Raw genomic sequence first — 13,082 nt, 5'->3', positions numbered from 1 at the left:
ATGCGTCAGTCCCTTCCGACGCTGGCCCTCGCCCTCGCCAGCACCGCATTCGCGGTCCCGGAGAAGGAGGATGGCGATCACCTGTACTCGTCGCGCTTCACCAAGCGCGGCATCGACGCCGACGGAAACTTCAACGTCTCCTTCTTTCACGTCAACGACGTGCACGCCCACCTCGACGAGTTCTCCTCCTCGGGCACCGACTGCACGCGCCCGGAGCGCGGCTGCTACGGCGGCTATGCTCGTATCAAGCACACCGTGGACGAGCTGCGCCCGCAGTACAACGACTCGCTGTGGCTCAACGTTGGTGACGAGTTCCAGGGCACCCTATTTTACTCTTTCTACAAGGGAGAGAAGATTGCCGAAACCATCAACCAGCTCGGCTTTGATGCCATGACGCTCGGCAACCACGAATTTGACGGCGGCGACGACCAGCTCGGCGACTTTTTGCTGAACCTCACCTTCCCCGTCATTTCGGCCAACATCGTCTCGGACAACGAGAAACTCAACCAGACCATCAAGCCTTACCACATCTTTAACGACCAGCAGCTCGCCGTTATTGGTGTCACAACCACGACCACCCCAGGCATCTCGTCTCCCGGCGAGGGCACGAAGTTCCTCGACGTCGTGAGCACTGTGCAATCTACGATTGACCACATCAAGTCCACCACCAACATTACCCGCATCGCCGCCATCACCCACATCGGCTACGAGGAGGACCAGAAGCTCGCCGAGCAGACCTCCGGCCTCTACCTCATTATGGGTGGCCATTCCCACACTCTCCTCGGCGATATGGAGGACGCCGAGGGTCCCTACCCGACCATCAAACAGAACAAGGACGGCGATGACGTCTTCATCGTGACTGCCTACCGATGGGGTGAGTACGTCGGCTACATCGACGTCACCTACGACGCTGAGGGCAAGATTCTTGCCTACCACGGCGGACCCATCCACCTCACCAACACCACCGAGCAGGACCCAGAACTGCAGGCGCAGATTGAGTCGTGGCGCGGACCCTTCGAGGCCTTCGCTGCTGAGGTCGTTGGCGTCACCAACATCGAGCTCGACCAGACTCTCTGCCAGCGCCAGGAGTGCATTCTGGGCAACGTCATGACCGATGCCATGTACGAGTACCGCCTCAACAACTCGGAGTCTACGGCGCCGGACTTCGCACTGATCAACGCCGGCGGCATCCGCGCCACCATTGACGAAGGCAACATCACCCGCGGCGAAGTCCTCACTTCGTTCCCGTTCGGCAACTCTATCGTCGAGATCACCTACAAGGGCTCTGACCTGCGCAAGGTCCTCGAAGGCGCCGTCAGCAAGGTCAACCAGTTCAACAACCTGCCCCTTACCTCATTCTTCCAGGTGTCCAAGAACATCGTTATCGAGTACAACCCGGCCGGCAACAATGGCTCCAAGTTGGTGTCTGTCGAGGTCGCTGGTGAAGCCCTGAATGACGAGAAAGACTACCGCGTCGTCACCCTCGACTTCCTGGCTGGCGGCGGTGACAACATCTTCGTAGCGACCTCCGACTTTGTCTCCCTCGACACCCAGGACGAGGTCCTTGTTCAGTATGTCCAGGCCAAGAGCCCCATTGACGCCAAGATTGAGGGCCGTATTGTCCAGAGCAACGGCACAGCTAGCACGCCCTCTGGCACTGCTACCGGCACCGGCGCCGCCCCGACCTCCACCTCAGGAGAGAGCGGTGCCAGCATGGTTTCCATGAGCATGGGTGGCATTGCTCTGAGCCTGTTCGCAATCTGGGCGATGTAGATAGCCTGAATATGGAAAGGGTGCATGTGTAATGCTGTAATGAAGCGGACGATGGAGATAGATGTATGAGTAAAAGTAATTAAAAAGCACGTCTGTCAACCGAAATTGGAATTATTCCCATGATCTGCCAATATGGTGGTGAGATGATGGCTTTTCAATGCTATGCTTCTCCATACCTGGAAATAGATGGACTTGGTTGTTGTCACTTGCGCGCCGTAGCCATTACGTCAAAGTATCCCATAGTCTTCCGGATACTTTGATATCCGTCTCACTTTGCTGCCCCCTACTGGAGGTGCAGGTATGTAAATTGAACTTTTTCCCGGAGAATGATGAGGAGAAAGAGGTGCCAAGAGTTTAAGGGTAATACAAAAAGCTACTGCAACCGGTAAACTTCTATGAAATGTCACACAAGTTGAATTCGAACGGGTTGCTATGGGCTCTTTGACACGCAAGTCCGTTGCCATTCAGCTACCTGCTCTGTAAAAACACCAAATTTCGCAGCTGACTGAGTCTTTCGAGTAACTCCTGAAAGATCGTGAATCTCATTTGGCTCAAGGTCGTTGTCAAACAGGTCGCCCATCACCACTGCACAGTCTTCTTGACGTCTTCCAGCAGCCCTTCGGGAATAGATTATGGCACGGTCTGTCGCATATTGCCACTCGATATGCCGGTAACTACTTTTGGTGCTGTTTTTGATGTTGCTCGAGGAAAGGGCCAATAGAAGCGCCGAGAAAGTCAGCTTTCCCCAACTGCACGCCTTGGGAACGCAAGATGCAGTAAGCGGTCTGGACGTGGAAGAAAAAGTTCGGAATGCTGTAGGCGCGGATGTAGTCGACGGCCTTCATCTGAAGGTCCTCCTCAAGATGAGGAAAGGCAAGAGGTATAAGAGCGTTTGTGCGGCCTTCAAAGGCATCTTTGCTGGCGGCCTTGATAAGGTCAATCGTATGGTTGACCCTGCCACGCAGATCCGAGACATTCTTGAGATCGTTGGTATAGGGTTCCGGCTCGACGTTAATGATACGTGTGACGGTCTTCATAGCGGTATCGGTAGCCACGTGGTATTGAAAGATAAGTGGATGCATGTCCTCTGCCAGCTTTGCCTGGAGGAGTAACGAAATGTCGATGTTCTTCTCGGCGGCATGTTCTTCAGCCTTGTCTAAAATGGCGAGCAATGTGTTGAGGCTGTCAACGAAGAGAGGGACAGTAGCATCGTAAAGAGTGTAAGTCATGGTGGCGGCAGCGCTTGAAGACTTTTCGACGAATATTTTGTGTGTTGTAATAACTCCCACAAAAAAATGCGGCTGTGACGACGAGCTGAGGACAATGATATAATACAGCTTTGTTCTCGAGAACTGCGGTATAACTGGGGGCTTATATTCTACCGATGAATGCTCCAGATGAGGATACGCTAGCATCTACATCTCCTCCCGGTTAAACCGGCAGACTAAGTCCTTCGTTCGGCGGTTTAATCAGTCTCACCGGCGTCCATTCAACCTAGATATCCTTGTCAACATCATACCGCTTCGCTATATGTGTGCCTGAATCATTGTTACTGCGGGGGGGGCGCTTATGGGGCAGGTCGCGCTATGCTGCGGCTTTTTCCTTTGGCAAGAGACTTGGAACAAGAATTAGCTTTACATGGATGAAGTAGCAGGCCAATGCCACTTCCTAGTCGGCGTTAACAGTTCTTAAGACGCCTATTATCCCCGGAGGCTTCAGGCCGTGCTTGGTGGAGTCGTGTTAATCAAATTCCGTAGGACTTCGACACAATCCGCATGTTGTGATTTCTAAGGAAAGCAGGCCATGCGGTTGAAAATGCAGCGTAAAATTTGGTCGTTGGTGGATAAACTCAGTATCATCTTGAGTGCAGAAGGGTGTCAATCCCTCGATTCTGTTTTCTTTCCTGTCACTGACCTTGTACTTACTAACAAACTGCGGCGTATATCAGAGGCTTTCTGAATACATCAATGAAATAACTGCATTCAGCACTAGTTTTGCCGATTTATCACCGGGATGTATTTGAGCTGCTCGCTATGATTGACAAATGTGTATCTATGATGAGATGACTGTATGCCTACAGTCTACAGTTACCAGCGTTAGCTCTGAGCGCAGGCCGAGAGTCAAATGCAGTAAGCTGTGAGCTAGCCTCTTTGCGACAATCCGTCTGAATGCCCATCGGATTTCGGCACCGCGGTTGGACGGAGATCGGCTCAACTCTTCGTTAGCTGACACATCATCTGAACCGGCACTAGTAGACTGGGCCACCGACGAGAGAACAACCCCATCGAAAGTGCTACGAGTCAGCTTAAATTTTGTTCGTCTGGGCTTTGATTCACTCACGTACCTGTGCCTTGTTTCTTTTATTTCCTGCTCATGCTAAGGTTACGTTAACTGTGATAGCCTGTCGGGAAATATGATAAAATTAGTAGCTCCGTTACCATTTTCTTTCTGCCTTAAATGCCACGAGTCAAAGAGCTTCGTATTCCAATAAGCTCCAGATGCTTTCCCGACAGGCAAAGGTTATTGAGCGGGCTTCGATAGAGTATCTATTGTGGCCAACATCAAGTCACTTATTGAGAGATTGCCGCCTAGCCGGTCATCGTACACCAGGCTTTTCTAGACATGGGGCTCGATTCTGCCGGTGTCGTTGGTTGATGACGACGTTCCCAAAACTCTATACCAGTAGATGGTTGATATGCTAATGATGGATTTCTTGATCATCTTTCGATTTTAATCAAGCAATATTTTTGCTGAAATTTTACCAATCTCCAAGGGAAATCGACTCTTTCATCATTTCGTATTACCTTTTCTAGTTGAACTTGTGGTGTTGTCGGTGCGCTACATGTTGTCTGGTTACCTGGTCCTTCTACCGCTAAAATCATCTGTAACTGCGCTGTCGGGAAAGGAAACTTATCAGGACTCCTCCGGGTGCTCCTGTTTTCCCTAATGCTTGGAATCTTTATAATAAGCCAACAAATCTCTGTATACTTTAACCTGGGGGCTCAATGTTCAAAAAAGAAAATAGTCTCTTACTGTTTTGCTGTGGCGCTGCCCCCGAAATCTCCATTCCACGTCAGCACTACAAGCACCGTCTTTTTTCCTCTTCAGGACGGAGAAATACACTTGCCTTGAGGGAAAGACCCCGTCTTGAACCTGTCAGAAGTCTCCTGCCTGATTTCTCGTTCTCCAACAAGGCTCTTGTTGGCAACATCTGATGGTTGCTTCACAAGGAAAAAGCTGTATCCATAATGTGGTGTAGTCCAAAGCGACATTATGGCCGCTTGATACTCCTCTTGGCCATTCATCGCCTAGATCTAGGAACCCAGGTGTTTTACGTCTTCTGAACCGCACCCGTGTAGTGCGATGAGCCTTATTTCGTTCCAGTAGAAAGTCTCTTGACATAACGGGTCTGCGTCATCAGGTGTAAGACCTGAAGGTACATTAGGGGTTAGGAGACAAGATATGCTTCTTAATGTTTGCAAGCAACAATCAATGGAAGCGTGGCGAAGCATGCTGTAACTAGTTTGCGAACCTCACAACAAAATTCCTGGGTTGCCCCTGCATCCTTTGATACTAACGTAGATATGCCACTGCGGGCACATGAAGAAGGCGCTTGGCTATAGTTCGGCAAAGTTGATGTTTCGGAAGACCCGGTGAACCAACAGTGCGGGGAGAGCTCGGCAGATCGTTTCCGATCAACATGCGTCGACGATGCGGGGACTACCGCTACGTAATGAACACTAACTCAGCCAAATCGTTCATTCCAGTATAATCATCGAGACTTCAGTAAACCAAGCTACTGTTATTATTGCATGATGCAGTCTTCACTCCTGGAAACGAATGGCGCCTCAGTCTTACTCACATTGCTAGCGACTGTCATCATCATAAGATTGGCAGTTTACATCATATACCAGCGATATTTCCATCCACTAGCACATTACCCAGGCCCGTTCTGGGCGTCCATCACGGATCTATGGCAAGTCAATGAGTTTCTGTCATTAAAGCAGCCTTACAACCTGACGGAGCTTCATGAAAAGTATGGCGAATTCGTGCGCTATGGCCCAGACAAACTAAGCATCACCGCCGAAGAGGTCATCCCTCTCGTGTATCAGAAGGGTGGCCAACGACTGCCAAAGACGGAATACTACGACGCGTTCGGCTCAAATACTCCCAATGTGTTTGGGATGAGATCTCCAGAAGTATGAACCCCGAAACTCTTCATTCTCGGAGTCACACAGCACTTGATCTGACCGTTGATAGCTGCATTCCATTCGTCGGCGCCATATGTCACACAGTTTCTCAATGGCGAGTGTCAAGGGTATGGAACAATACCTCGATGAGAATATCCAAAATCTACGCGACAAGATTGTAGCATTTGCAAAGGATGGGAAAGCATTTGATATGAAGAGACTGCTTCATTATTACACCATCGACATCCTCGGAGAGCTGGCATTCAGTCGGTCTTTCGGCGTCCAGCTTTCCGGCGATGAGTCTCGTGTCCCCCCGGTTATTCCACACACCCTACTGGGTTCGACGCTGGGGGCGTGGCCAGCCATGACCCATACACTCAAGAAATGGTTACCAAGACTGCAGCATGAAGGTCTGCAAACCCTGTTCCGAGGGAGAGCTAGATGTGCGGGTTTGGCAGTTGAGTGCGTGCAGCGACGGCTTCGCGAGGTAGAACAGGACGAAGAGAAGGGAAAGATTCAAAGGAAAGACATTCTCACCAACCTCATTCTAGCAAGGCATCCCGAAACTGGTGAAAGAATTGCGAAGGCAGACCTGGAGGCTGAAGCCTTCGGAATGATGTAAGTACATGCTTTCTTAATGTTGATGGGCGCTAAAGTTTGGACCTCTCAGCATTGCGGGCACACATACAACAAGCGCCACAACCACGCTGCTTTTCTGGAACCTGCTACATAATCCGGAAGCATTGAGAAGATGTGTCCAGGAGGTTGACGAAAACTTGACATCTCTGGACAATGGAAAAGCCGCTTATTCGATTGCGGAGGTTGAGAGTTCGTTGCCGTTTTTGCGGGCGTGCGTAAAAGAGAACTACAGGCTTACTCCTGTGTTTACCATGCCGCTGGCGAGGCGTGTGACGGCACCTGAGGGTATTGTTGTCGCGGGCAGTCATATTAAGCAAGGAGTAGGTTGTCTTTCGGTCTTTACTGACACGAAAATATTTTCAGAGCTGTGGCTTTTCCTCTAGAAGTACTATTACTGACAATCATCACCACAGACATCAGTTGCGGTATGCATTCATGCGTTTCACCATAACCCACAGATTTGGGGCAACGATCACGATGTGTTTGACCCAGATCGATGGGAACGGCCCGAAACAGCTCCCCGCGCACGCTATCTCATGCACTTTGGCTTGGGAGGACGCCAGTGTCTCGGTAAGATGCTAGCACAGTCCAACATCTACAAACTAGCCAGCACTCTGCTGCGTGACTTCGATTTTCAGTTGGCCGACCAAGAGGAACGAGACCAAGCAACGAAAGGGAAGTTCCATGGGAAGTTACCAGAGATGATCAGTGTAGGAGTGAGTGATCTGAAGGGGCCGTTGTTAGTTGTCGTTAGATCGAGGACCGGGAATGAGGTGTACCCAAGTGATGGGTAGTGAGTTGAGGTTTAACAGTGGGAAGGACCTTCGTGGTGAACGAAGTATTCATCTTGATGCTGAAACTACCATTCCCATCTCATCTTGAAAATTGGACAGTCAGGAAGTTAGGTGGATATTGCGACTAAAAGCCCGCACCCGTTTTAGTAACAAGATTAAGGCATCTATATGATTTCTTCAGTACAGCTGTGCCCAATATGTCCACAGCACTCGAAGTTTTAGCGTCTATGAGACAACTGAAGTGCGAGTCTCTATCATTAATCCAAGTTTTTAAATTGTTCAACAGTACGCTCAATCGGTCTCTGACTTATATCTAGCCAATGCTGGGAAGTTGAATTTGGGCTCGCACACGTTATAATCCTTAGCGTTCGTGTTACCCTCTGTTCGGTACCTATTCGAGTATTTGAGCCAGAGATTTGAGCCAAAATGTTCAATATCTATTTCATGTGTTGACTGAGAGTAATGGCGAGGAAGCCTTGGAGGCGTGGGAACACAGTAGATGCTTCTTTCTTTCTGTCATGGAAGACCCCCCTAGACAACAAGAACATGTTTATGAATGCTGTCGAAGTTATACATAGCCTCTCTTGCTCGGACGTATGACAAGAGATGATGCCTGAAATAGAACAAGTGCTGATAACACACACACAAACACATATATATGTATATATATCTAAACTCCAGAGTTCCAGTCCTTTCACAACATGAAACCAATCATCATATATGCCGTTTCCAAACGCCGCATCAGGCTGAAGCTGAGCCAGTCCCATCATTCATGAATCCATTATAAACATTATAGACACAAGAGCATTGTCTTGCATCGTCATCATCATTAGCATCCATCAGATCGGTGCAGGCTTGACCTTGGCCAGCTCAGTCGGAAGGCTGGAATGCCTCACCGGGCCTTCGGCGTTCCAACCTCGAAACATGGGATGCGAAAGAAGAGGCGGCGTCTTCAGCCGTATAGTAGGCGGGCGAATAGGCCCACCTGACTCCTCTTCGACAGGCAATGTCACCCGGCGTGTCGGGTACTTCTTGTGAAGCAGTTGCCACGTTCTCTCAACGCGGGCTTCATGTTCTGTCCAGTCGCCGCGAACAGACATTAACAAACCCTCGCCCTCTTCGGCCTCAATGCTTGTCTTCGATCTGTTGCGACCATGCCATGTCCTGGAGCGCGTGCGAGCGGGCGGCGAGACGGGCGTGTCCATGTCGGAACTGCAAGAATCAACTGGATTTATGGTGATGGACGTCCGGTTCTGAAGTGACTTGCGGATAATTGTGTTCCTCAACTCTTCCTCGGCCAGCATGATGCGCGACTGGCTCAGCTTCGTCCGCCGCGTATACTCCTCCCACGTGAGATCCGGGTCGCGCAGGCAGGCATTTTTGTAGTCCTCAGCAAACTGTCTTTTTCGGCGGCGTGCGATGATGAAATATGCGGCGATGGCGATGGCGAGGAAAAAAGCGGTCCCGAGGACCGTGGAGATGATGATGAGTGTCTGGGTGCTGGGGGTGCCGGAGGCCGGGCCGGTGAAGTCGGCGGCTACAGGATCGGTTGACGAAGATGAAGAGGAGACGATATTTGCGTCGGATCTCGAGGCGACAGGGATGATCATTTTTCCCCCAGTGATGCGGCGATGCGGCCGTGAGATATAGCGAGTGACAGATTATAAGATTAAGTGGTTATAACGAGCGTGGTGTGGCCATAAATCCGACTGAAAAGGCGGACCGAACAGACCGACTGCGGACGCGCAAGGAATATGTGGATGAGTGCAGATTCTTGACCGCTTGAAAATGTGTGAGTGGCGATCGCTCGCGAGTGGGGGAACGCATCAGTCTTTTGTATGTCCACGAGAACTCCCAAGTCCATCGGCTGGGCAAACCAGTCAACATGGCGGTATTCTATTTTAAACATAAAAACATGCAGTTCCCCAAGCAAATGTTCCACGCAGCTCGAAAGACTAGCCTCCTGTTCGACTGTGCAGGAACGCCAGGAACACGGCACTCGCTGCGCAGCCCTGGGCTGCTCACCGCATTCCACAGAGCTGCAGGTGATTTTCTCCTCTGCACGCCATCCCATCCTGCCACCCTTGACGGGCAGAAGCGAGACCTCGATGCGCCATACGGAGACCGCATAAGTACCCCCGAAGGGAAGTGAAAGTTCGGATACGGGCCTGTGCTGAGAGCAAAAAATGGATAGGGGGCAGCGTAAGCATGCATATCGGAGTGGGATCTCTCTGTGATGCCGGGGTGGGATGAGAGGAAGAAAAGATGGCTGGACAGTTGTCTCTCTGGTGATTCGGCCGTTATCCACGAACTACGAAGACCCTCTCGCCAAGGTCAGTCAACGGCTCGCTGCAACAGGGGATGGGGAAAGAAAGCATGCGTTCGTTGCGCCCCCGGCCTTAAAAATCAACAACACGACCACCCAGCCAAACACATGAGGGACTTTAGGGCCCGTCAGAGGTGCCGGATTGGCTGTCTGTGCGCTATAATTGGCTCCGGACCTGGCCTTGCCGGGGTTGTCAACACGAGGTTGGGCACAGTAGCGCCGCGTTGGCGGAACGGGGCCCAAAAAGCAAACCCGGGCAGCATGTGCCGGAGGGAAGGCTCTGAGCTGTCTGTTTGTTGGGTGGGAGAGAGAGATAGTTTTCGATTCACTTGAAGACCCGGGGCGGGATGTGACGCTCGTCACCCGCGGCCTATCAGATTCTCACGCACACCCGACGGCTGGGCTGACGACCAAGCCGTGCGAGACAAGGATCGGATGTTATCCTCTCAGCCGCCTTGTGGTCCAGTCGGGCAGGATGGGACTTCTTGGTCTGAGACTGGAAGCCCATCTGTGGTTGCAGTTACTCGTTGGGCAACAATGTCATCTACATCATCCCGAGTTTGTCGCAGCCTTTTCCTCGCCTATCGCAACAGTCCCTTGATTCCTCATCTCTACAAGCACAACATATCTATCTGGTATGCCTGTTGGGAATACCCTGCTGCATTGCTGTGCCTAGAATGCTGCAACTAGCGAAGCAGAGCATTTGGCTGTCTCTGCACTGCAAAGAGTGAGCTGTTGGCTGACACCCCTTACACGCGCTTGGCAGCTAAGACCTGTGCGGAAGACGGGAAGCGGCACCTCGAACATGACGATCACAACATTGTCTCACCCATTGACTGCCCACACTGTCTTCATGTTCTACCTTTGCTTCATCCGGACAAACGCAACCTCACCGCCTCGCCGGTTTGCGTCTCTAAGCGTCAGGCAAACATCGCCTCATATGTTTCTGGTTTTAGTTTTTTCCCCTTTCCTTCTGTGATCGTGCGACAGCATGTTGCAAAGTGTGGTAGTTTCAGCGATGCGGCAAACCATGCAGGATGCCGATGATTCCCTGCCGTCTCTCACCTTTCTCGATCGGGCGGCTCTTTAGGGTGGAAGGCTGCTGTATTGGCAATACATCAGAGATCCTCGTTCAAAGCAAAGTCCAAAACCACCACCTTTCTTTCCTTTTCTTCGGTCCGTGTGAAGATTGAAACCAGCCGCTGCGAACCCGATTCATACGTCTCAGCCTGCGGCTCGCCAGAGAACCCGTCACCTTCCCAAATTGTGGCATACTCCAGCTCGGTTTCTTCGGTCGTAACGTCCTCCTGAGGCAGCCGAGCGCCAAGGACGGTGAGTTTGTCGTCTCGATTGCCCGGCAGCGCAAACACAATCGTATTCTTTCCCGGCACAGCGATAACGTCCCCGCGCGCTCCTGTCCGCGTCGGTCGGAGGTTGGGCAGCGCGTTACGGCTCCAACTTCCCAGCGGGCTCCGGTAGTAGTGGATCCAGACTTCGTTTTCGCGGTTCAAAACGTGGAACCCGCCGTTGTCGTCGGCTGCTTGGGCCTCTTGGTTCAGGACACCGCTGTTCATGGGGATGTCGAACACGATCAGTCCGTCGCAATCGGGAAAGACTGTCTCACCGAGCTCAAGGTTGGCGAGCCGTTCACCTTTGGTATTGTTGAATGTCTTTCCACCATCGTCGCTGCTTACGTAGAACAACTGTCACAGATCAGCCAAGTCTCACATCAGAGATCAACCCAGACCGGTACACCCACATTATAATTGTTTTCTGGGCCGTTCGGGCCGGCCTGGACCGTGTGCAGCCTCGCTTCCGGGTCGTCGACACCTTCGTACCAGACAAACCCGCGGTACGTCCCAGACACATGGATGCGCCCGTTGGCATATGAGATGCCGTTGATGTATGGGTTATTCTTGATGCCCGTGAGAAACTGTCCGATATAGGAATATGACTGGGTCTTGCTGCTGTATTTGAAAAGGTGATCGGATCCTGCTCCAGCTCTGCATATGAATCAGTCGCGAATTTGCGTCACCAGTCGGCGCAATCCACCTACATGCCAATCCGGTAGCTCAAGAGAAGATCATCTTCGATCGGAATGAAGCGAGGATACGTTGTCTCCAAGAAAAGCTTCTCAATCCCTAGCTGACCAGTGCGAGTGTATCCTGGGAGTTGATTATGAGTCGGGCTGAATAATGACGGCTTCCACTTGTGCGCTGCTGGGTTCGTCGCTACGCCTTGTATCGACATGCGGTAATGCAGACTGCGTCGCGCGCATCTGTCAATGAGGCTCCACGAGATGAGATGACTGTGCAACTCACGGGTCACAGTGATGGTCGAACGAGACATGGATCGAACCGTCTCCAGCACAGACGCCTATGGAGATGGTGTTGTGCCCATCGTCCGCCGTCTGCTCATAGTCATCAAACGTCAACGTCTCCCAGCTGCCCAGAGATTCTATGATGGGGCGTCGCGCAAGGCTGACGAAGAGAGCATTGCCGGTTGCGTCCTTATGCGTATAGAAACAGGCGTACTGCCAACCGTTGAAGGTCGTCAGCGCATCTTGCTGGAACGAGTTGGCGTTAATCCGGTGCTCTCGGCGTGCTTCGAGCGTCAACTCAGACTTGGCGATGAACTTTAGTTTGGAACCCATTTCGTGTTGTGATTCTTCCCCAAGTCTCACCAGCCTCAAGTTGAAGCCTTGCGGAAACAACCCCTCTATGCGCTATTCATCGTGACGTATGATGAGCTTTCCTGCTGGATTCGGGGAAGATGGAGCCGAGGCCACAAATGATGGGCCGTTCCCCGCCCGACGATTCCCCCGATGCACCGATGCGACTGCGGGTCCCGAAGCTTCGCCCGATACCCGGCGCCCATTCAAAGACCCGGCGCTTCAGACGACGCCCGATTCAACCTCCCTTGTTGGTTCGGACTAGAGATAACCATGAACAGCAGCGAAAATCCAGCCCGATGAAACTTGGTTCCCCCGCAATTGTCTCCATTGTTCCTGGCTCTCGCCATGTCCCCCATGTTTCCCCGCGTCTGTAACCATGTGCCGCTTCTCATAGTACTTGCCAATGAATCGCTCCCCGGACGAAGGTCTGGGTGGGACCACCCGAGAAGTCAAGACTTGACAGCGAAGCCGTTCAAATGGCTATGATTAGCGAGGGGGAATGCGATCTTGTGGAGTTAGATATAAACAACCGCAGGCGTCCATCATCTCTGTGGCCTCAGAGTGTCATGCCCCCCATGTTCATCATTTCTACCAGATAGGTTAGAGGACGAGACAACATATCCGCAACCATGGGCTGGAATCTCAAGCTGAAGAACAGCAATGACCGTCAAGCTCTTGAGTCAACG

At 51.7% G+C, this 13,082-nt stretch overlaps 4 protein-coding genes across 4 annotated transcripts; 1 reads left to right on the top strand and 3 right to left on the bottom strand.

The window, feature by feature from the left end:
- Window positions 1-1,773, top strand: ColSpa_06348 (5'-nucleotidase; the record flags this gene model as incomplete). Its single annotated transcript, XM_049272560.1, has 1 exon — window positions 1-1,773. One exon carries the CDS (start codon window positions 1-3, stop codon window positions 1,771-1,773), a length of 1,773 nt encoding a protein of 590 aa, XP_049128517.1.
- A 674-nt stretch (window positions 1,774-2,447) lies between these two features.
- ColSpa_06347 (uncharacterized protein) lies at window positions 2,448-3,002 on the bottom strand (the record flags this gene model as incomplete). Its single annotated transcript, XM_049272559.1, has 1 exon — window positions 2,448-3,002. One exon carries the CDS (start codon window positions 3,000-3,002, stop codon window positions 2,448-2,450), a length of 555 nt encoding a protein of 184 aa, XP_049128516.1.
- Window positions 3,003-8,235: 5,233 nt separating this feature from the next.
- ColSpa_06346 (uncharacterized protein) lies at window positions 8,236-9,006 on the bottom strand (the record flags this gene model as incomplete). The annotated part of the gene is made up of 1 exon (XM_049272558.1): window positions 8,236-9,006. The coding sequence occupies one exon, from the start codon at window positions 9,004-9,006 to the stop codon at window positions 8,236-8,238; it is 771 nt and encodes a 256-aa protein (XP_049128515.1).
- A 1,834-nt stretch (window positions 9,007-10,840) lies between these two features.
- On the bottom strand, window positions 10,841-12,375 carry ColSpa_06345 (uncharacterized protein; the record flags this gene model as incomplete). Its single annotated transcript, XM_049272557.1, is given in 4 exon segments — window positions 10,841-11,425; window positions 11,482-11,725; window positions 11,779-12,030; window positions 12,044-12,375. 4 exon segments carry the CDS (start codon window positions 12,373-12,375, stop codon window positions 10,841-10,843), a joined length of 1,413 nt encoding a protein of 470 aa, XP_049128514.1.
- Window positions 12,376-13,082: the final 707 nt, after the last annotated feature.

The sequence above is a fragment of the Colletotrichum spaethianum genome (genome assembly GCF_022836535.1).
Source record: "Colletotrichum spaethianum MAFF 239500 DNA, contig15, whole genome shotgun sequence".
Classification (NCBI taxonomy): domain Eukaryota; kingdom Fungi; phylum Ascomycota; class Sordariomycetes; order Glomerellales; family Glomerellaceae; genus Colletotrichum; species Colletotrichum spaethianum.
This window is presented reverse-complemented; position numbering and strand designations above follow the sequence as displayed.